This window comes from Hyperoodon ampullatus (genome assembly GCF_949752795.1).
Source record: "Hyperoodon ampullatus genome assembly, chromosome: 5".
NCBI lineage: Eukaryota > Metazoa > Chordata > Mammalia > Artiodactyla > Ziphiidae > Hyperoodon > Hyperoodon ampullatus.
Genome location: NC_136918.1, coordinates 80,234,425 through 80,258,785, shown reverse-complemented (window position 1 = coordinate 80,258,785; position 24,361 = coordinate 80,234,425). Strand labels below are relative to the sequence as shown.

The following is a 24,361-nucleotide window of genomic DNA, read 5'->3' as shown; positions in this document are numbered from 1 at the left end:
AGAAGAGGCCAAGAGAAATTGTGAAAATGGGCTTATTATCAAGGCAGCTGTTTTGTGTTACCTCTTCTCAGGAACCCCACCCGACATTGCCCTGAGGTAGAAGGAAGGCAAGATGGTCAGTCTTCCTACATGAGAAAAAGAGGCTTCTTGCCTTGTTCTACCCCTCCCCCAGTCTGAGAATCTCTCTAGCCACTCCCCTCTGGCTCACCCACTAGGCTGACCTTGCAGTGGGCTGGAATACACTGAAATGCGAGTTGCCAGGGCAGGGCAAAGACTTAGCTGTGCCCGAGTGATTTATTTCCCCTGGTGCTTGCGGAAAAAGAATTGTGATGTCCAACCAAGAGCTGAGACCATTTGACAGAATGGCGGGGGCAAGAGGGTAGGGGGAAAGCCAAGAAGGCAGGGTTGACTGGAACAAAATAGAACAGAGAGACCCAGAGACCCAGCATAGCAGAGCAGCCTAAGTCCCCTCTTTAAAGACATAGACAAAGCCCTGGGAATCTTTTGGGGTCGTGTAGCTGAAAAGCATCTGTCAAGTTTGCAAGCATCCTGGCAATTATTCTCCAGCCCAGGGAATGCAGAAGGGGTTAAAACCCAGCAAGAAACTCTGGACTAATGAAGTCTCCATATGTGTGGCTCGGTATGGTTCTAGGAGAAATAGACAGATGTAATTAGAAGTGCTCAGACATTGTGTTGTCATGGCAACTGCCAGACAGGGGCAGGGGGAGGGGGTCACTGGGGGGAAGTAGGGGGAAAACCTGGAGTCTGAGGAATACAATCTTCCAACGAAATGCCAGAGGCAGGTGGTGGTCATCACCCTCAGGCTCCACAAGCAGGGTCTGTTGGTCTAGCCTACCCACTCCCAGACTCTTGAGGACTCTCCCTACCCAGTTCCTCCTCACTTCTCACTGCCCGGGTACGTACCCAGAGCAATTCCAAATGCAAATGAAGGGCTACATTCAGATGGTATCCAAAGGAAGCTGATTCTTGGAGAAGAGTTTGTGCAGGTGATATTGTTCTCTGGGCAGTCTCTGGCCCCAGGAGCTTTCTGGATCTGAGTCTGAGGACCAGTGAAGGAAGCTGCAGGCTTAATTTATATATCACTATGGAGCCTAGCTCCTCTTATGAGGGGGATGCTGGATGAGCGCTGAGGGCAAGTAGGGGTATGTGAGCTTAAGTGGGGGAACACGTGCTCATAGTAGGACAATGATACATTTTATCAGCCAAACTGGGACATTTTTGAGAGTAAAAGGGGGAACTTTCAAATAGATTACTTGGACTACAGGCATAAACTGTGACACATGGTCACCTTAATTATTAGGCTGCCCAAGTGGAAAATGCTTATTTTCATTTTATAATGTGGGAATTCTTACCTGGTGTCTATGAGACCCTAGAAACCCAGCTATAGATTTTGGGACTCAGTTTTCCTAGGGCATAACCTAGGAAAGATGAAAAACCCAAAGAAAGCACTATTTTGGGCCTGAGCTGCCTCTTGTAGCTTTAATCTCCCTTGATTCAACTGCCACATGAGGATATTCATGGGGTTCTGCTGCTGCAAAGCTGGGGAACCTGGGCAGATGAGACCATTGTTATTTCAAAATCTTTGTCATTACAAATCCTTCTAACTACTTCTCTAAAGAGACAGTCATTAATTTCATGCATCGTTGCCAAAGGGAGATGGTTCTCAATGAATTTACGGCAATAATGTGGTCAATGGAGTGGGATCATTCCACAGCAGTGAGACCTAATAAATCTCCCCCTGAAGAGGGGAGGTTTCCAAAGGTACATTCTTAAATATTCCTTAACAACAGAACCAAAAGCAGTGGCTCAGGGATCCTCTGGTCACAAAACCCAGGGAAAGGTCAGACTCCCCCAGGCAACCAGCAGAAATGACTGTATTTTAGGTATAATACAGCCAGCCTAGAAATTATGAGCATGTGGTCCAGCCACAACCTCAGTTACAAAATTGTAGGATGTTTAAAGGGTAAGGCCACCCAGGGTGCATCCCCTAGTATTTTCTCAGGGACTCTGGGAATCACAGCCATCTGGTCAGAGTTCCTGGCAGTTACTTAGCAATCATGGCTGGTCGTAGCCCTCTCCTCTCAACCCTGGTTCAAGGTTGGCAGCCACTGGGGCCAATGTGCCTTATTTACCTGGACCTATACCCCGACAGGTTCTGGAAAATGGGGCTCAAAATCTCTGAGCTTAATGTAGAGCTTCCCCAAGATTTTTGGGTGGCAATTACGACCCTTAATCATCAATTAACACTGCTGCTCTCTGCTGGGCAGGAGTGTCAGGAAATTCCAGCACCCACTGCATGTTTCCTGGGTTTTAATAGTCCAGTTTAGAGGAATGTTAATCTTTCTGGAATGAATTAAGAATTACATAAAATCAATCCTTTTGAAAAAAGCTACACTCCAAACACAATTTAATCTGCACTTCCTTATCATTGTCCAGAGTGGAATTGGACAAAACCTATTTTGGAGAAAGTCAGCAAAATATGGAATAATCAAGCAACAAAATACCAAACATCATGCTAGATGCTAGGGACTCAAGGAACAAAAAAGCATAGTCCATGTCCCTAAGCTGGTGACAGTTTAGATGAGAAGATGGAATTTTAAATAACAGAACAACACAATCTAATAAGAGCTAAGTCAAGACAATGTGTGGCTAAATGCAACATATGGTTAGGTGACAACTGTCTAGAGCAGTGCTGTCCAACAGAAATATAACACCAGGCTCATAAATGAGTTAAATTTTTCTAGTAGTCATATTTTATTTTATTTTTATTTTTTTGCGGTATGCGGGCCTCTCACTGTTGTGGCCTCTCCCATTGTGAAGCACAGGCTCCGGACGCGCAGGCTCAGCGGCCATGGCTCACGGGCCTAGCCGTTCCACGTCATGTGGGACCTTCCCGGACCAGGGCATGAACCCGTATCCCCTGCATCGGCAGGTGGACTCTCAACCACTGCGCCACCAGGGAAGCCCTAGTAGCCGTATTTTAAAAAGCCAAATGAAACAGATAAAATTATTTTAATAATTTGTTTTATTAAGCCAATATAGCCAAAAGGTTACCATTTCAGCATGTAATAATTATTAATGAGACATTTTACACTCTTTTTTTCATACTAAGTCTTTGAAATCCGGCATATATTTTATACTTACAGCACATCTTAATGGGACTGGCCACATTTCAAGTGCTCAAGAGCCACCTGTGGCTAGTGCCTTTTCCTACTGAACAGCACAGTTCTAAACAGTAAGTTCTGAGTTCTGACACATTGCTGAGAGCTGAATCAAGGAGGAGAGTTTATATAGAAAGATTAAGACTTTAACTGGGAATGTTTTAGAAGTGGTGTGTGTTATAGAAGTCAACAGATATTATCTGATCACACGGGGAAGGCAGCATGCTGGGCTGCGTCCGAGACCAGGAAACTGAAAGAATACCTAGTCCTTTGAAAATGGACAGGCATCATGGGCACTTAAGCCTAATTCTGACTCAGCTTTCAATGCCTGTGGACAAGGCACTTCACCCTCCTGGTCTCCTCTATAAGGAAGATAAAATGTTTGCTACCTCCTATTTTAAGACTGTATGGCTTATCTCATGAAACAGCGTTAAAGGGCTAATTAAACTACATATTTTGAGCCTTCTCTTAACTACTTAAATCCGCTTTTTTTTTTGCATAGAAGTCCATGGACAACTTTCACAATGAGCTGGATATTTCTCAAAACTCTTTTTTTCATTTTTCCGCTCTGCTGATATACTTACTCTGTTGCCGCCAGCTTTCAATAATATCACACACACACACACACACACACACACACACTTTTAGTGCCTTGAGATTAAAGTCAATGAAAACATGCACATTCTATTCTTCTTGAGATATTCCTGCCTTGCGTTCTTTCCTTGGAGCAGTTGGGAAGCCAGAGCTTGTGGGGGAAGGAGCTGCAAAACCTACTTGTGCTGGCCAATCAGGCCTTAGCTGACAGGAGGCCCACTAGTGAGAATGTGCCAGGTATCCTGCTCCATTGTAGCAAACTCCCTATTTTTGCAGAGATTAAAATCCTGTGAGACCCTTAAGCTATACCAACAATGCACAAAGACCTCCTTTTCTGTTCATTTTGTTTTCCCTAAGGACTGGATTAGAAACTCTACCCCAAACCCACTAGCTCAGTAACTACACACAGATTATCATTTGTGGTAAAAACATTCCCAAGTATTATGTGGCGGTATAGTTCTTAAAGCTCTGTTCTCCTTCATTTTTAACTGACTGAACACGAGAGAAATGCCACACACTGAACTGACTTCACTGAAAAGTGGAGCAAGATGCAGCGGAAGTCGGGAACGTGGTCTGTGGGTCAACGGCAGGAGAGTTTAGAGAGTAAAACTGCAGATGAGGGGCTTGTCTGTTCCCTGGGACTCCACTCACTACTGGTCACTGTGCCTCTGGTGGAACTTTCCCCAGGAGAGAAGACTTCTCTGAGATCTAATATGGAAATCCAGAGACATTGTTTTATCCATACTGGGGACATCAAAGGTGCCATTCAAATGAAACAGAAGAACAAAAGCAGAAATCCTCCCAAAAAAGTAAAGGTCTCAGCAAATGGTGAGGTCAGAAGACAAACTGACCAGAGGCCTTGGGGCAAAGAATCACTGATAACAGAATTTAATGCTTTATTTTACATTCCTTGGGACATTTGCTTACTCTGGGAATGAGGCCCAGTTAAATCAGAATTGCTGATCATGGAAAGAAAGAATAAAAATATTTACTATTCAGCTAGTGTCTGTGTAAATTCCAACTTTACCTGGACCTGAGAGAATGCGAATCCAGGTTTCAGACTAAGCAAGCCCAGCATTACTACCATGTCCAAGGTTAAGCAAAGTGTTGATGGACACGTGCTATCAACCACCTTCGCAGGTGCACAATATACTTGCAGAATCTGGCACAGAAATGATTGAGGTGGGCAGGATACTATGCATCTTCTCATACTGCAGATGAGATATTAGAGTGCATTGATCAATACATTTGGCCAGTGGATTAATTCCACAAATTACTTACTGAGCACCTACTATATGCTAAGCTCAGTCCTCGGTGCTGGGGATTCATTGGTAAAGGAGAAAGAAGGGCTCGATCCTGAAGGAGTACATATTCTAGAGGGAGGACAGTGAGTAAACACAGATAACAAGATCATTTCAGATTGTGATGAGTGTTTACAAGAATATAGAGTAAGTTTGACAGAGAAATCTGGGAGAGAGATCACCAGTTAGATCGAGTGGTTAGGAAACACTCTTTTGAGCTGAGACCTGAGGGATGAATGGAGCAGTTCACACAGAAGGAAAGTGTGAAGGTTCTGAAGCAGGGTGGAGTTTGTCATGTTCCTGGACCAGGAGAAAGGCCACTGTGGCTGTGACACAGGGCCCAACGGGGAGAGCAGTGAGAGGTGAGCTAGAAAAAGCAAGCGAGGGCTGGAGCATGTAGGGCATGGGTAAGAAGTTTATATTTTATTCTTTTTTTTTTTTTTTTTTTTTTTTTTGTGGTACACGGGCCTCTCGCTGCTGTGGCCTCTCCTGTTGTGGAGCACAGGCTCTGGACGCACAGGCTCAGCGGCCATGGCTCACGGGCCCAGCTGCTCTGCGGCATGTGGGATCTTCCCGGACTGGGACACGAACCCATGTCCCCTGCATCGGCAGGCGGACTCTCAACCACTGCGCCACCAGGGAAGCCCTGTATTTTATTCTTAATGAGATGAGGGCTAGTGGAGGGTTTTACATAGAAGAGTGACGTGATTATATAAGGGCTTTATGAAGATTGCTCAGGTTGCTGTGCAGAGAAGTAGATGGAGAAAGCTAGAGGGCAAAGGTGTAGAGCAGCTAGGATGCTACTGTAATAGTCCAAGTACAAAATGATGGTGGCATGGACTAAGGTGGTGGTGATGGAGACAGAAGAGTCAATAGAGAGGTGACATACTCTGACAGCAGAGCCGACAGAATTTGCTGATGGACTGACTGGGTATGGATGGGGCAAGTGAAAAATTGAAAAGAAGATTCCTGGATACTTCAAGATGTTAGTAAAAAACCCCAGCCAGTTCTAGGTAGGTATAGACATGGACATGCCAATGGTCCAGTCTAGAGTCAGGCTCAGAAGAATCTTCTGTCAGACTGGCCCTGGGATCCCGATGAGTCCCATGCCTTCTTCATGAAATTGAATTATAGTTTAGGAAGTGAGTTCAGCAAGCTCACTAAGACCTGGGGTAAACAGACTCTGCTTATGGAAATCTGTCTAGAATTGACCCATATTTCCAAACTGTTCCACTAGTCTTTAAATATTTATGGGTTTTTTTTGTTTTTTTTTTGCGGTGCTCAGGCCTCTCACTGTTGTGGCCTCTCCCGCTGGTGGAGCACAGGCTCCGGACACGCAGGCTCAGCGGCCACGGCTCACGGCCCCAGCCGCTCCGCGGCATGTGGGATCTTCCCAGACCAGGGCACGAACCCGTGTCCCCTGCATCGGCAGGCGGACTCTCAACCACTGCGCCACCAGGGAAGCCCTACGGTATTTTTCGAAATGGTTTTCTGTGGTGAAATGTCTGGAAAACATTGCTTATAGTACTTTCCTTTAGAGAGGAAGATAAATAATGCACATGAACGTTATAAGGCTCTGAAGTCTTGCAACTAAAAAACCATTTAACCAAGCACATATATTAACATCACTCAGTACTCAGTTTGAGAAACATGGATTTAGGCTCTGTATGTCTCTCCCTGTGGTTCTACTCTCCCCTGGAATTCAAGCAACAAGAGAATAGCAGCTACTATTTATTGAGCACTTACCTTACGTAAGGTACTTTGTATCATTATCTCCCTTGCTATACACACTATATACAGGTGCTGTTTTAACTTACAGCTTGTGCATTATCATTTGCTGTTGTGAGTTTTGCTTATGGTCCATACATTCATTTAGTAAAAACGGTCACCTTTCTTTTCTGATCGTATATATCAGCAGAGTTCACTCACAGTATTTCCTCACAAAGCATTTAAGATAAAAACCAGACATTCTTCACTTTATCACCCCTTCTTCCTTTATGTACCCAACTATAGCTAACGGTGAGCGTCTCCCACCCCCACAACTGCCTCCCTCCTCTCCCTGCAGTCTTCCCCAACACTACTTTCCTTCTTCCTATTTACTCCACCCATTTCTAAACAAGAAACTGTTTTAGGACAGTTCCATGCTTTGAGCACCCTTGGCTTTAGAATCCTTTGTCTCTCCCTCAGAGAGAATGTCATGACTTTCTGAATATGGCTGTTGTCACATGTAAATCCACAGACTGGTAATGTAGAGACCATAATAGTCCTCAGCTGCACGGAAGACACACACACACACACACACACACACACACGCTCGCTTCACCAACCTGGACACACACACACACACACACACACACACACACACGCTCGCTTCACCAACCTGGTTAGAGAGAAGACTTTCCTGGAGTTAAACAGATCATTGGGGAATGAGGAGGTCTTTGCACTCCAGGCCACTGTAATGTGAGTAATTATGGTCACTAAATTACAATGCTATTTACCCTAGACCAAATAATGATAGCATTACTTAGGAAAATAACCCAATCACCAACTCAAACATACCCCCGGGGAGGAACCCAGCTTGCTCTCTAATTCACACAGCAATTCGATGAAGCAACTTAGGCAAGAAATGAAGAGCCTTCTGTTTGATCAGATGTGTAAAGGGAATTTAGAGGGAAAATGCAATTACCTAAGCTGTCAAATGACCAACATAGCAGGGTTAATAATCCTCAAGCGTTGGTTGTTCTTACAGGATTTCATATCACCTTCATGGTTTCTTTATTTTTATGTAAAAAAAGAGAAAGCCTAGATAGGGCATATAACAAACAAAAAAATACAGTTTCTTATTATCATCCAGGTTATATTATACCCGTTCTTTTATAGAAAACAAAGAAAAACACAAAGACTCTTTTCCAGTTGTATTTCTCAGAGAGAAAACCATTAACTTTTTAACTGCCCTTTAAACAATATGGCCCACAGACAGCTTAGAAAATTTTATTAAGAAATAAGTCTGCAGTGAGTACTGAATTTACTTTACCCAACATTTAGCAAAGACTTGATTGTCTGGCCTCTGCTCAAAACACATCCCAGTCCCATTCTCCCTTCTAGTCCCATCCCCCTGGAAAGGAAATTGAGAAATCCCAAACAAACTCATACCTGAAGAGGATATCCTTGTGCTGGGGTTTTCTTTGATCATTAGCCAGCCCTTGATGCCACGCAGGAAATTACTCTTTTGTTGAACATGATACAGACACCAATTAATGCATAAAGTGAAAGGCTTTACCCTTAAAATAAAGAGCTAAACTAGGAAGTCTGCTTCTCTGCATGTGGCTGCTGGCAAGGCCAAGGCCACACAGGCTAAGAAATGAAAGAAAATAGAAAATGCCAAGGACAGAAGACTAGAGGAGGGGTAGAGGGGACAAAGCACAAATGAACAGATTCCTGAAAGATCCTAAGGACTCTAAGGAGAAGCCAGGTGAATTTCCTGCTTCTGATGTAGGCCTCAGCCTGCCCCAATTAATTGTAGCATTGTAATCACAGCATATGGTGAAGACCCAAGGATGGGAATGCCCTTGGAAAAGTGAAGCTGACCGTTCTGAGCATTTGTGAATTCTGCCACCATTCGCAAGCAGGTTTTGTGAGCTGGGTTGGGCCCCCCAGAAGCCACACCTGGGTCCTCCTGATAGGGACCCTGACAATGACGGGAACTCTGGTATGTCTGAGTCTGGGCTCAGTGCGGGCATCTGGAATTCTGCTTCAAAAGTTGTAGCTGCTCTAATAGAAATTCCACACTAGTGTGTCAATTTCACATTAAAATCTAGATGAGCCAGGTATCGTGGTGAGTCATCAGGAATTTTAAGTTCTCCATCCATTTTATTTTTCTCTGTTGCAACTGTTAGGCCATAAACTTGAGTCCTTCTCCGAAATGGAAAATATGTCTATTTAGTGTGACCCTAGCAAAAACTAGTAGGACGTGCTAGCCATAGAATTTGAGAAGAAAAACATACTTCTTTTTCTTGGAATGAGGTAGGGAATGAATGAATGAATGAATGAATGAATGACATACATTGATTAAGTTAACAAGCAAACTTCACAACCACAAAAATAAGCACTGATCTGTATCACTAGGCTCAGAAAGAAATCAGGACATTATAACAGAAGTTAAGTACCAAACTGGATTAAACACAACAATCAAATTAAGGGAAATTTAATAACATATATGCTTCTCTTCTTTGGTTTCCACAGGAATTTGTTTCTGTGAGGGGAGTGTATTTGTGAGGGGAGTGTATTGTAGTCTATAAGTAGATGGTCACATTCTCCAAGTAGTGAAACTTAAGTCAGTTAAGTAGTAAAATTTATGGGTGTGTCTGTGTATATAGTCTACCCTGGAGCACAGCCAATTTGAATTCAATTCTGACACTGTACAAGTGGCCTTATTAGGAAAGCCACAGACAGCACTGGGCTGGCCCCCCATTCAGAACCAAAAGTCAGCACAGTTTAGCATACTGGGATTGTCTAGTGGGATTCGGGAACTAGAGTGCAGTTAAGGTACCAAGCATTAAACAGGACTAAAACATCTGCACTGGCCTCTGCTTCCTTACTGCATTCATCCTCTCAAGTCACTTGATTTAACCACTGAGGTCAAGGCCAAAAAGCAGTGCCCTCAGCTGTAACAAGAGCCCTGAACTGACTTAGAGAGAAGGCATGGGGACCAGGGCAGGAACTTCATCAATTCCTGTTGAGGAAACCAAGGATCCTGGTCATGGCCCAGGCAACATGGAGGAGAAGGCAAGAAGAGTTCTGGAAAACAAAATAGGGTCCATGCAACGCTTTCAGACAATGATTTTTGTAAGCTGTTTCAATATTGCATCATTATTTGGAAAAGAAGACGTGAACATTTACAAAGGTCAGAAAAAAGTTTTGTTTTTGTTTTTTTGTAAGTTCAGTAAAAGCTCAAGTTGCACGTTTTGGAATCCTGGGTTGTCTTCTTTTTTAAAAAAAGATTCCTTGCTCAACCCCAAGAAGACCCAGCATCCTCCATTTCTTGCTCAGTGTTGTGGATTAGCTGCTTTCTAAAGTGGAAAAATCAAGTGATTCCTTTCTGTAGAATAGACAGCAACTGGGATTTCTGGGCATGAAGACTGTTCGGGTGCCACGTGATGTATCGTTTATATTTCATTCAATGCACACAGGAGAAAGCAAGGGACACAAAATGCCTCCTGCTTTTACTTGTTCTCTTTTCCCAATTCTGGGCCAGCTTCTCCCTCAAACTGCTCCTCCTTGGGCCGTCAATTAAGACAAGATCTAATCAAATCTCTTAATTCCATTAAGTAGAATACTTTGACAATCCAACCTACAATGTCTGCCTCCTTTTATATGGGTAGGAGTTCAGAGCTGGGTTTGAGAGCTCCCCTACTCTAACCCGCGTATTTTGCAGATGAGGGGCCCAGTGACTTGCCCAAGTTCACTCCACCAAGGACAGCACGAGGCTCATTACCTGGGTGCCACTGTCTGTCCTGGGTTCCCTCCAGCCCATCTCTGGCTAATAAATGGAGGCTTGTTGGAAGCTGGCTCACATCACGGAATCTCTGTCAACTCAGCCACAGCTGCAGCCAGCACTGCTGATATTTTCTCAACTCTGAACCTCTCAAAACAGCTGAATCCTGACGGTCTCATAAATTCATTCACCTGCTTCTTACATGGGAGGCTCAAGCCAGTCCCCTGAGACAGTTTAAGGCTAACTAAGAAAACGGGGGCGAGGGCGGAGGGAATGCGTGAAGAGAGGCAACCCAAGTCAGAGCTGCAGAACTGTGCAGACTGTGCTGAAAAGGCTCACTGCCAAGCAGACACTGTCTAGACTTTAACCGGCCTCTCCAGAGGGGGGTGTGGGGAGGAGGGGGAGTGAGGCCAGAAAGCCTGCTTGCTTTTTATTCAGCTAATGCAAACACATGACACAACCTCTGACAGGCTCCAGGCTGGGAGTTCACTCAGTCTAAGACGATTCTTTCTCGGCGCTGGAATTCAGCTGTGGGCTGAGGGAAGGTGCGCTAATCCAGCAATCCAGGGGAAGCGAGGAATGCTTTTCTCAATTCCTGGGGAATCATAGTTCCCAAACTAGATTGAGTTGGGCAAAGGCCAAAAGTAGCACATTTTTTGGTTGTAAAAGGATAGATTTGTTTAAATTTCCATTTGTATCATTTTAGGTAATCCATGAGGAAAATCCACAAACATACAGAACTGGCTTTTGATGGAGGCCTGTTATGAAAGCTTTCTAAGACTCTGAATGATATCAATTTACAAAATGTGCAGAGGAGAAATGGCCACCATAGTCGAATAAGCATCTTATATCTGAGAGGAAATGTTGGGTCTGGGAAGCTCTGCACATCAGTTAGAAAAAAGGTGGTTCTCCCTCTGGGTGGGCAGACAAGGCCCAGGACAGGGCACGGAGACTGGTAAGCAGAGTGCAGGATGGAGTCAGCCCAGTTGGCTCCCTTGGCCAGCCACTTTTGTGCAGTCGACAGTCTGAACAACCATACCCAGACACTTAGCTGGAGTCTTAGAGCTGTCTTGCAGTTTGGTCTAATTCAACGTGGAATTGTTGTGAATACATCTGAAGGACAAAGAAACTGTTTTAAAGCAGCTCCTGAGTCACTGACCATTATGAGGCAAGTGCTCTGATGGAACAACTATACTGTACTTCAATGTGGGTCAAAGAAGCACCTGGACCCAAACCAAGTTGAGGCCATGCCCATGTCGATGTGGCCAGAATGACTGTGACCAGGCCTCAAGTATTGATCCAGGCACTTGCAGCTGATAGAGCATGAAGAGTTAAATGACAGAGCCTAGGCAGTTATTTTTGAGTCCATATCACCTAGAGAAAAGGTCTTTGCTTTGTTTTCAAAATCACGTTCAGAAATAAGACTCAGTGGACCTTAAGCACACTTGAACACAGAGTATTTGCCTTCCTTGAGAGTTGGAAGTCCTGGGTTTGTATCCTGGCTTTACAATTTACTAGGTGACTGATTTGGGGTGACTAACTGAATCTTCTGAGCCATGGTTTCTTCACTGATAAATGAAGATTACAGTAACAGCATCATCATGTTGTGAGAGTTAGATTAAGGCTCTTTCCCTCTCTCTGCTGTTGTCTGGCTAACACCACTCATATTTGGGGCTCAGCTTGGGGGCACACCCTCTCTGAGGCCTTCCCGCAACCCCCAGTGCTGGGTTACATTGTCACCCCTGTCCTAGCATTTACCATGCTGGGTCACTCCACCCTGTCTGCCTCCCCCGGTGGACTGCAAGCTCCTTGGGGACAGGTCTGTGTCTTAGTCACCAGCATTAACTCAGTGCCTGATAGAGAACAGGAAACGTTTCCTTCCTTGAGTTTACTTGGAGAACTGTCACTTTGTCCCAGATGGGTGAAGCAAAATAATGCATCAAGATTCTGTGCAGCGTTCTCTCTGCATGAAATGTGAACCTGGTGCTCTGTGCATGTTTTGGCAGCTCCGAAAAATGCAGCCCAAACACTCCACGATGACCTCTCTGTTCTGGTGGAAGAAAGAGATGAGAAAGAAAAGGAAAGACAAGAAGGTAGAGGGAAAAGATGAAGAGAGCAACGCAGGGAGCAATAAAGAGACCAGGCTCCGGGGCCTGGGAATTGGTGGCCACGTGAGGCTGCAGTCAGGGCTGGCTGCCAGACACAGCAGCGCCCAGCAGAGGACTCAAGTTTGTGTGCAAAACACCCAAAGCACTGCCTTGGTTCCCAAACGGACAAATCAGCCTGCTCCAGGAATACTTCCTATCCTGTCTTTGAGAGAAGGTATTTATTTTTCAAACAGTGAAAGCAAAGGGTTCTATTCCTTTGCCTGATCATATTTTCTAAACCCCAAATTGAGAATTTGTGGCACGGGAACAGGCTGTGCTATGGGGACTACAGCAAGAATATGCAAATGACAAATCCCACAAAAAATCCAAGATATCTGCTGGCCACCTCCATGTGTAAGAAGGGTGGACACAGGAGAAAATCTGAATCTGGAAAAATTCCAGGGGAGTTTTATCACCTATCTTTTTTGCCTTTTCTCACTCTTCTTCCCTTTCCAGTTCTCTGCCTTGTTCACTGTCTTCAGGGAAAACCTATGCTGGCTTACAACGTGCACTGCCTGTGCAAGGAAGGTGCTCAATGAGGCCTTAACTCTTTTCCCGGAGGAATGACAGAGCTGTGGCTTCACAGAGGAAATGCTGTAAGTTTGAAGGCAAGATTGGCTCAGTAGAGGCAAGGGTTCTGATATGAATTCTGGGCGTCAAAGCATCCACTGAAATAAATATTCTAGTTGCCTTTTAAAAGGTGATCCTTAATCTCTGGAGAGAATAAAGGAAGCAAGGGGAGTTCTGCCAGCCATGAGCACATGCGAGTGTGCAAACACACACACACACACACACATACACACACACACACACACCATAGCTTTTGGAGCTCTTCCAATAAGTAGAGATGCCACAAGCTTGATAATAATAGCTAACATTTACTGTACTCTGTGTGCCAAACCACTCTTCTAATTGCTTTACATGGAATAGCTTACTTGATTCTCACAACTAACTTACGGGGTAAATACTCCATATTAAGCCCATTTTATAGATGAGGAAACAGACCCAGAGAGGTTAAGTAACTTCCCCAAGTTCACAGGGCTAATAAGGGCTACGCTAGGATTTAAACTCAGGTAACGTAGCTTCAAGGCCTGAGTGCTAAACCATGACGCTATACTTCCTCTCAACGATAAATCAGTGAACAGAACAACAACCTGAGCCAGTGCACAGGCTGTACAAATACAGACCATGCCTAGTGAATGTTAATGTGTAAACTGAGAATTTTCTTGTTGAAATCATTACAGTTAAAAATACTCTTTATCAGTGCCCAGTAGGGACTCTTAAGATGCACTTCTTTTTTGCAAGTGTTGACTGTGTGCTATGAGGAGAAGAGGCTTTTCTATTATCTAATTGGATTGATAGGCAAGAGAGACATCTAGCCATTATTCATTTTACAAATGAAGAAAGTAAGCTCAGGGAGGTGAATAATTTGCTCATGGTTTCACAGCTCGACAAGGCCAGAATTCAAACCTATTCATTACCCCAAAGCCCTTGCTCTTAACTGAGGCTGCAAGTCAGAGATATTAATTAGGTGGCTAAGGTAACATTAGCAAGAAAAGGGCAGAGCAGGAATTCTAAATCAAGGACTCTTTCACTATGTTCTTCTTAATAATAAGAAAGTTCTGTAACAGGGTCCATGTGAAAGGTAAGACTTGGAAACACCCAGATATGAGAACAAGAGAAGAGAATGAAGAAAGGAACTCAGTAGAAGGCCTGAGTGACATGAAAACAAGAAATAAGAGAAAAGCGCTAGCACTCCAGGAACAGACACAATTTCAGATGAAGTTCCACACAAAAAGCTGCCACCTACTGGACAGACTGGTCAAGTGGTCAAGGTGAACAGCCTGAAAATGGCCCCAGCAGCTCCCATGGAGCCTCTCAAATTCTGAGAAGGCATCCATCCCACAGCTGCATTTCAGGGATTTCTGCACCAGCAGCAAGAGATGAGGAAGGGGGTGGTAATTTCTGTGAATGCCATAGATTTGGCCCCCTAATGGCCAGGTCCATTTGAGCTGTACAGTAGCTATGGTGGTAGCAGCTACTTCAGAATAGGGACCAATATGGTACTGCTTTTAGTTCCACACTATTCTTAATAGCAGTATATGTGCAGAGTGACTGGTATAACTGGCACTGCTGTAGATCAATAAATTACATTCATTTACTGTCACTGAGGGGCAGAATGACAGACTGTGGACTAAGACAAATTTTGCCTCAGACACAGGATTTTAAATCTTGAATACGATAAAAAGTAGTAAAAGACATTTTCCCTACCTCAAGCCAATTCAAGCCAATATCCCATGCCACACATATGTATAAACCGGGCCTGCAACATATCATGCTTTTGCCATGTGTCACATGACTTGTTTTGGCAACAGCTTAGTTGGTCACAAATAGTGTCTGGGATTATACAGGAAACATTTTAAAGGTCATAAATTCAGACAATCCTGGGAATAGCTTACTAGTGATGGCTTCCAAATGAGCATATAAAAAGTCTGCAAAGAGATTACATGGAAATCCTCCAACCACAGCAGAAAATGCAGATTTACAGGATATATTTTGTACTCCAACTACCCAAAGAGCTTTCCATTTAGCAGTTTCTTGCCAGGCGGCTGCTAATGCAGAAGCTGTTATCTATGACAGCAGCAGCTCTTAGAGCCTTAGCAAGAACAACTATTTACTCCAGCAGAAGAGCCAAGAAAATTCTCATATTTTTGTTGATGGCCAATATTAGAGAGTTTGACTTACATGTTTAAGGTGTTCGAACTCATCTAGAGAACTTAGAAGATTGAGCCAGGAACAAACTGCTGTTTTCTCGACATTTTCATCCATTTGCTACCCTAGTTCCATCACCTATTACCCCATGTTGCTGCTGTTTCATATATCCCGAACTCTGCCTTCTAATCATCTTAATTCTGGCTAAAGATATACCAATGTCTGTCAAATTGGATTGACTTTTCCAGCAGAAAAGGCAAATGTCTTTTATCTCACACACAGAGTAACTGCTAGTGGCTGCCTACAGCATTGCTGAGAAGGATTTTCTAACCTCCTCCAGGCTCAGAAGGAAGAATTCTGATTGATTAGTAAGGTCTGCCATGGGTAAGGGAGAGGGTAGTGGTGACATGCACACCATGTTTGTTCCATCGCTGCAGGCGATTTATCATAGTGTTGGGAGGCACTAATTTTCATTGCTTACAGTGTCTAGTAGGCATATCACATACATCTGTTAATTGACTTTGATAATTTCTCTGAAAGGAGGGATGAAGGGCTAGTTTATCTTTAGGTAGTAGAATTATGGGCAACTTTATTCGTTGCTCTAGCTTTTTCTATATTCTCTGAGCTTTTTATGAACATATTTAATTTCCATATTTTATCAGAAAATAACACTTTTTTATTTAAATAAAATAGCATATATTAGAAGGATAAATTCCTCTCAAAAAAGGTGAGATGTCACAAGAATCCTCATGATGGATTTTAAGACATTTTGTCATACTTCTCTATAAATTTTTACATAGTTGTGAGGATAGGCATTGGAGTGGGGGGGTGTTCTGCTTTTTTATTTAAATGATAATCATTTGCCAGAGCCTTAAATTTTTTGTAAACATAACTTTTAGTGGCATATATTGCTGTTAACTCTTAACTCTTCTCCTCTTGTTAGGTATGTAGTAGGTTTTAAGTTTTTAGCTTTCATAAATAATATGATAGGCATCTTATGTAGAGTCCCTTTAAAATAATGACCAGGGCAAAGTGGTCAAATAGAATTATTTGAGTTTCTTTCCTTGATTTGGTTTCTCAGCATAGATTATATGGAGCCCTGAAATATCCATCAGCAAAACAGTCAAGTCAGCTATACAAAGTTTGCTAAAATGAATTCATGTCAATAAAGACTGTATTTAACTGTGTTTGCTATGTTTTTGTAGCTAACAAGGAAAACAATTTTCTACTGCAAGCACTGTTAACTACAAGTTTAAAATGCTTAAAATAATATCCAAAGTGCAAGTCTCATATGGAGAGGGTTCATTTACCTTTTCATGAATTATTAAAGGTTCATTATTGTTAAAACATGAATTAAAAGCTTGCCATATGTTAGTAGGGACAGACATCAAGAGACTGGACTAATTAAATGATAATGATCATCAAGTGATGAAATGTAACCTCGATCATACCTATACATCACTTTTTTCATTTTAACTGTTTCCATACACCCTGAGTTCATAGCCTCCTTACTGTACCAATTCCCTCAGTCTTGATTGGGTGGTGGCTAAATGGGTATATTCACATGTAAAAGTTCATCAAACTATACATTAAAGATTTGTGCATTGTACTAATGTAAAATAACTTTAAAAATCAGGGGAAGTCCTTGTTAATGTAAAAAAAAGCAATAATAATAATGAAGATAGTTGTTCATCATGCAGTTATAATATTATACGTTATAGCTGCCACAGTTTAAATCTAACAGCCCACCATTAGACTGTAAGCAACCTGAGGGCAGAGACCATGTCTTGCACTTCATCCATGACTCTGCCCTGTGTAGGGCATGCTCAGCCTACATCAGGGAATACTGACTGATGGGCACCGTGAAGGGAAGGCCTGTGCTGTTAATGACTCACTCCTGGAGAAAGCACCCCATGCCAAAGTCACAAGTGACAGAAGATGGAACCTTAGAGAAAAGTATGCATTTGACCTACAGGACATCAGTCACACAGCTTACAAAATGAACCCATCTAAGTATACGTTGTTTTCAGTCCTATAATATCTGGTGTCCTTAAGCTAATACTATTTGTGGCTACTAGAAATTTCTGTCTGGATGTCCATTTATTTGAAAAGGAGCAGGAAAAAGACACCATGATGTTTTCAATTCTGTGTGTGTGACCACTGGCATTTACAGCTCATCCTTTCCCTGTTCTCCTGGAAACATGTGTTTTCCTGCCTCACTGACTTTGAAGACTTTTCTTGTTTGGGACATTACATTCATAGCAGCCCATGCCCCCACCTCACAGCTCTTCCCAAACTCATTCCTCTGAGCCTGAGAATGGACTCCTGCTTTCCATTACCCAATCCAGAGACGTCTATGGGAATTGTGACATGTCCTTTCTAAAGACATTTTCAACATCCAGGGCCTCAATTTGCAGGGTGCCTGTCCATCTGTTTTGGCTATTCAGCAGTCACTGCCATGTTTTAACATCCCAATTTCTAACAATGGTCTCCAGAATCACAGCAAGGAGTTTATTGCCAAAGGATAAACAAACAAGAGATTATTTTAGTGGTTAATGTTCAAGATGGATATTAAAATCCTAGTTTTTGCTGTAGCTTCAAGAAGCAGTCAGAGGATGTGGGGAAAATCAAGGGAAAATGGGAAAATCACACTCTAGGCCTTCCTGAATCCGCTATTAGAGTAATTCTAAAGAATAAAGAGGAGACCCCACATCTGCCAATAATACCCCTAGTGGTTGCTTAACTGTATGTTGATAATAGGGTATAAATGAGGTTATGAAACCTGGCTTCAGAGGGACAATGCCCTAATAATCTTCTTGCTTATCTGTATAATTGTTATTGTTCTTGCTGCTATTATCTTAAATGATGCACTCACAGTTCATAGGTTAAGTATTCCCTTACTGGAATGAGTGTCCTGTTTGTGAATCAGTCTCCTGTACTTGTGACTTATCATGATAAATTTATAGACCTGGAATGTTGGAAATCAGAGTGCCAGCAGAGATGACCACCAACGGAGAGTGGAGTATGCTTGGGCACTTGCCAATGCTGCCTTTTGGAAGCAGGCAGTTGGGCCACAGGGTCCCCTCCAGCCTGTGGTGTTAGAGTAGACTCATACCCACCACCTCCTGAGACTCAAGGGCACATGTCAACCTTTCCCAGCCTCCACTATCCACACCTCTCAGTGAACTGCAGTAATTCTCAATGGGAGGTGGATGGGTAAAGGAAGAGTGAGCAGGCCCACATAACCCCCTCCCAGAAGATTCTGAAACAAGGTAGCTTGCTCTGCCGCTGCAACCCCCCATTCCTCGTCCATTGCAGATACTAATACATGCTCATCAAGAGACATGTGCCAACACCCCGTTTCAAGTAGACTCTAAAGAGTACATGGCTGTGCGCTCAAGTGGATGGGATGGAATTTTGATGGAGGCTGCCTGAAGTATTAAGACAAAAAGAAAGAAAAAGAGGAAGCAGTCAAAAAATCAACCCTGAGGTACCAAGAGACCATGGAAAACATTAAAAATATAACACTTTCCTTAATGAGATTTGTTAATCGTTTCTTGAATCTAACCAAACAGGATTTACAGACTGGCACTAATAATGATGACAACCACCTTTTCTCAAGCTAGGGACACCTGATTCTAGAGGTCTACTACTATTCCAAAGACTTGGCTTCTTCAACTATCAACATAATTTGTTGTGCAATCACATAGTTTAAAAATATGCTGAATTGAATCCTTGTGCTTGTATTAAATCAAAAAGCACCAAGAAAACTCAGTTTGTTTTTTAAATTTCATTTTAAAAGTTCAACAATATTTGTACGATTTCAGCCCTAAAGTCTACTAAAGTGGATTCATGTCAATAAAAACAGTAAATACCATTACTTGGCTTTGTTTGCTATATGTTGTTGCAGCTAACAAGGAAAAAAAATTCCACTGCAAAAGCACCATTAACTACACGATAAAATGCTGAAAGTAATATCCAAATTGCTAGGGCTAATCTATCTTTTCATTTATTATTATTAAAACACTGATTAAAAACTTGCCAAATGTTACCAGGGTCAGATACCAAGAGATTGTATTGATAAAAAAAATAATCCTTAATAATCTGGAGTCATGAAATGAAAGCTACATCATACCTACTCCTCACATACCCTGAGTTCACAGCCTTCTTTCTGCACCACTTCCTCCGTTTTCATGCCTCAGCACTTCTTGATTTTGCCTCTTTCCCCACGATTTTGCCTTGGGAATTCTGTGAGAGTACTTTCTGCTCTTCCACCTCAAGCAGGAAATTGCTGCTGGGGGAACTTCCTATGAGGGCTAAGCTTTTCCCTGCAATGCACCAGGGGGAGGGGGTGTAGTACAAACAGCTTGGGAGAACAGATCCCAGACCTTGGGCTATAGAGCCTTGTGGCGAGTGAACCTATGGCATCCTCACTCCTCAAATGTGCATTCCAGTTCACAGAGCGATTTCACACACTAGCTGGCAATTCCTAAACCTGCAGTAAAACAAACCAGGGATTCACCACATCCATCAATGGACTGCAGCAGCCTTTTGAGGGCAGCAGCAGGGATGGAAGGCTGTTTCTCAGCCAGGACTAAATCAGCCAGTGAAGGATCCTTCCTCAAACTCAAACCCTGGAGAACAAAATGCATTAGAAGCAGATCTGGAGTTCAAGATGAGCTCCACCAGTGGAAGGAGCTGGGTTCAGATCCTTCCTGAGAACTAGCTGTGAGACCCTGGGCAGGTTACCTAGTCTCCGGAACCTGTTTCTTCCTCTGTAAATTGTGGATGACAAAACTGACCCTACAAGGTTCTGGGAAGCTGTAAAAGAAATGAGGCATGCAGCCCAACCAACGTCTGCTATATAAGAAGTACATGGCAAATATTTAGTCCTTGTGTGAGACAGCGGTTAAGAGCCTGGGGTGCGATGCCTGACTGTGTTCAAATCCCACTTCTACCATTTAACAACTTAGGACACTAGATAAATTATGTGACCTTTCTGACTTAGTTTCCCCATCACTCAAATGGAGTTTTATTACAACACAAAGTAGATATCCAAAAAATATTAGCTATTTTTATTTCATTGTGAGTAAAAACAGCACGTGTTTCCAGGTCAACCAAAAGTGTGGTAGTGAATTAAATGAGAGTTCAGTATAATGTGTATTTTTTTGTTGTTAATCGTGAAGACCTTGCAGGCTTTTATGACTTTTCTAGGCAGTCAAGCTGTGATGCTAAGGGTGGGGCTAAACTGTAATACGAAGAAAAAAAATTCAAAGAGGGAGAATAACCACCCACCAGGGAGCTATTTCTTTTGTAATGTACATTCCATTTCTTCTCCCTCATGCTTTTTAATTCCTTCCACATTTCCTGCCATAATTATCAAATGTTTGGTTTCTGACCTCACTTTTCTGGAGACTAGAGCCCAGGGAATTTAGAATTGTTTATTTTCTGTCCATAAACCTTTGAGTTAATGGAGGAGCTTGTGAGCGAAGGGTTTGTTGGTTTGTTTGTAGTGTCTCAGGAAGGTCACTGGAGTTGAAAAGAAAACACTACCCAAAAGGCGCTGAAATACTTTGACTGGAAACGCAGAGCCCTCAAAGAGCAGAGCAATGGATCACTCATACTTGCGCAACGCCAGTTTAAGAAAAAAATTGAGATTTTAAAAGGCCGTTATTTGGCTCTGATAATAACGCAAAATCCGAGGGCACTTTACAAAAAAAGAAAAAAAAAAACCAGAGAATCATCATTTTACTTTATAAAAGAAAAAAAAAAATTCCGCCCTAAAAGAAGAGTCTCTTGAGATCCCCCGACCCCCCTCCCCCAGGAGACAGACTCGGAAGGGAAAAGTCTCCAACTATTCTCAATTTCCTCTTAAGTGAAGGAAAGAACTCAGGCGCCTTTTTGAACTCGGCTCCTGCTCCTGTTGCCGTCTGCATCCCAATCGGCCCTGCTCGTCCTCTCTCCCCCTCCCAACTCTCCCTCCATATTAGCCGCGGGGGGGCTCCCGCTGACGGCCCAAACTACTTCTCCTGATTTTAAGGTTTAAGTCTCGTAAGCAGCATTTCTGCTCCGAGTGCCCCCCTCACCCGGCAGATGGAAACTCCCAGTCCTACCCGGGGAGAGCATCCCCGGGACGCACGCACCGCCCGCGCGACGCGCAGACCCCAGTGGCCCCGGCGCCTGAGTTCGGACCTCCTCAGAGGCTCACCTACCTCGGCGTGGACCCAGGCGACCGCCACCAGCGCGAGCGCGAGCCAGCGCGTCCACATCTGCGGAAAAGACAAGAGCGAGAGTGAAGGCACCGGGCCCCGTGTCGACCCCGGAAACTTCCTCGTGCCTCGGAGGCTCGCTCCCTCCGCCCGGCCACCCTCGGCCGCCCAGAGGGGTCGGGCCAGTGCGCTCGGCTCCGCGCAGCGCACCCCGCTCTCACCATGGTCCCGTTCCGGTCTCCGGAGGGCGCAGGGGCAGGCGGCTGCAGCGAGCTCTAAGGGAAGGTGGGAGCTTCGCCGATCGCCAGCCTCAGAGGAAATCCGACCTGGCCTCGCCGCCCCTTAAGACCCCTCCTTCCCCGACAGCCTGCCCCCCAGCTCCTCCCCATTCTCCTCCCCCTTCTGCAGCAGCGGCCCCCGCGGCTCAGGGTTCCGCTCCCTCCTCCCAGCCCCTTGCTACGTCCTGGAGCCCGCGAGCGTCCTGGCGCCGCCGAACCCCTTTCCCGAAACCCAGGCCCCTAGTTTAGCCCCCAGGACGTGGAAGCCCAGGCACAGAGGGGGTGGTCCTGGGGGACACTGCAACAAAGGCGGAGGGGGTGTGGGTGTGGGGAGCCGAAACCCCACCCCCGGGAGGGGCCGCTGGCATGCTGCAGCTCGGGCAGGCTGCGAGTGCGGGCTGCGGAGGTGGCCAGGTGGGGCGGTAATGCTGGGGGCCCTGGCTCGCCCTGGGGCGAGAACCTGGGGTGAAAGGCCCTAAGCGTGGGCAGCTGAAGTCGCCCTCTATGGCTGATAGAGAGAGGGCCAGAGGTGCAGAGGGACCCCCGCAGCTCCGGGTCCAGGGCATCACTGTCGCCAGAGCTCGAGGAAGGGGGCGCAGGGTCCAGAAGACCAGCCAGCCTGAGGAAAGCTGCTTTGGGTTCAACTGTGGATTTCCTGGGGAGCGGGGGGGTGGGGTGGGGGTGGAGGCCATCCTCCTCTGCTGAGAAGATCCTGATTCCAGCGTTTGCCTGCAGCCTCATCCCGTCCTTCCCTCAAGCCCAGGAGCGACCGGGGTCCCCCTGCTCTCCTCCTCCCAGCTCCACCTGTGTCCCTACTTCCACCCCGGTCATCCCGGGCACCCTCTATGTTCATACTTCACATCTCCACCAACTTCTTCCCAGAGGTCCTCAAATGTGTGATGCGTCTTTGACAGTGTTGACTCCGCAAATTGCTCCCACTGTAGCTTTTTTCCTACCATGCGCCCGGTGTCCCTGGTGCAGAGAGCAAACCAACTTGACACCTCAGATTTAACGTGCCCAAGGCTGAGACCCACTTCCCACCAGCTCCGGGCCTGCTCATCTACCTCTTTCAGAGTGCTCCCTCAAAAACGTTATCTCTACTTCTCAGACCCCAGTTGTGACCATATCCTGGCAGTTTTTCCTTTGAGATCTCCTGTTCATCCTTTCACCCCCATTCACATTTCCACTTCCCTAGGCCAGACCTTCATCCTCCCTCACTTAGGAATTATAGAAACCACCTCTGGTTCCCTCCAGCTCCAAGTTCTCCTCCCCCAGTCTCCACTGCAGCGCACTGCCATATTATCTCTACATAAACACTGTCTTCTTCGTGCTCTTCCCCAGCTCAGAAACTTAAGCACTCTTCCCACGTCAAATCCAAAAGCCTTTCTTGTAAGTCATCCATCTAACCTTACTTAAGCGACTTATAAGTCCTCTGCTCAAATCAGGCCATCTTCTCATTGTCCTCTGAACTTGTCACATTCACTCTTTTACCATGGTTTGTTGAGTGCCAACGGTTGTGGTCTTAGGGGGCTTCAAATAACACCCATATTGCCCATGCAAGTTCAGAATCCATTGAGATAGCTGCAGGAGTCAGACTGGTAGAAAGCAAAATGTCAGCCTGTCCCTGGTAAAAACTGGAATGGTGGCAGTGGCTTTAGATCTGCAGGGACAAGGATCTGCTTGTACTTCACCCCAGAACTGAACATACCCCACCAGTCACAAACAGAGTTGGAAAGTCTGCTTGTATAAAACTGACTGCAGTTTTACAGTTTCTGGAAAAGCAGAAAATGCATGCTTCCTGGGGCAGGCCTGCTTCCCAAACTTGAGGGGTCAGAGGGACACATCCCTAGTTCCTCCTTCAAGCTTCCCAGTCAGAAAATGCACTCCTGCTTCCTCGTTATGGAAGTAAGAGAAGTAGGGAATAGGCATTCCCCCACCAGCTACCCTGTCCCAATCTCTGTGCTGGGACTGAAGGGCACTATGTTGTACAAGTTTTGCTTCTGCCCTGTAAGAACTCATCCCTGGCACATGCACTGCACCCTCTCAGAATCTGGCATGGTCTCCTCTCTTCCTTCTTCCTTTTGTCTATTCAAATTCTGTCTTTTTAAAAAAATTTTCAGGATCCAAGTAAAGTTTCATTGCTTTTCTAGTACCTTTTCTGGCAATAACTTGGCATAGTGGAAAGCACATGAGGTATGAGGTCAAATGAACCTGGCTTTCAATCTTGTTGCCACCTTTTACTGGCTGTGTGACTTTGTCAGATTACTTAAGCTCTCTGAACCTAGGTTTCTGCATCTGACAATAATGCCTTGCAGGGGGTTGTGAAATTTAAATATGGTATCTTATAGTAAGTGCCAGGCAGGTAGCAGCCCTCCATAAATGGTAGCCATTATTATTTCATTAATCTGCTTTGCATCTGAATTGCAGTTGGTATTATATGCCAG

At 44.5% G+C, this 24,361-nt stretch overlaps 2 protein-coding genes across 2 annotated transcripts in view; both read right to left on the bottom strand.

Annotated features, from left to right (window-relative positions):
• Nucleotides 1–21,932, bottom strand: part of FSTL1 (follistatin like 1) — a gene marked incomplete at its 3' end in the record, with an annotated part of 48,607 nt that extends 26,675 nt beyond the window's left edge. Inside the window, exons 1-2 of the mRNA XM_079705473.1 lie at nucleotides 21,861–21,932; nucleotides 21,643–21,699 (exon numbers count right to left, since the gene is read on the bottom strand). Coding sequence (XP_079561599.1) covers nucleotides 21,643–21,699; nucleotides 21,861–21,863 — 60 coding nt within the window. The 5' untranslated portion in view covers nucleotides 21,864–21,932. The remainder of the gene's footprint in view (nucleotides 1–21,642; nucleotides 21,700–21,860) is intronic.
• An 812-nt stretch (nucleotides 21,933–22,744) lies between these two features.
• The window catches only part of LOC307053780 (archaemetzincin-2-like), a gene marked incomplete at both ends in the record, with an annotated part of 65,781 nt that continues 64,164 nt past the window's right edge, over nucleotides 22,745–24,361 (bottom strand). The window contains 1 exon segment of the mRNA XM_079705260.1: nucleotides 22,745–22,889. Within this exon segment, the coding sequence (XP_079561386.1) occupies nucleotides 22,745–22,889 (145 nt within the window).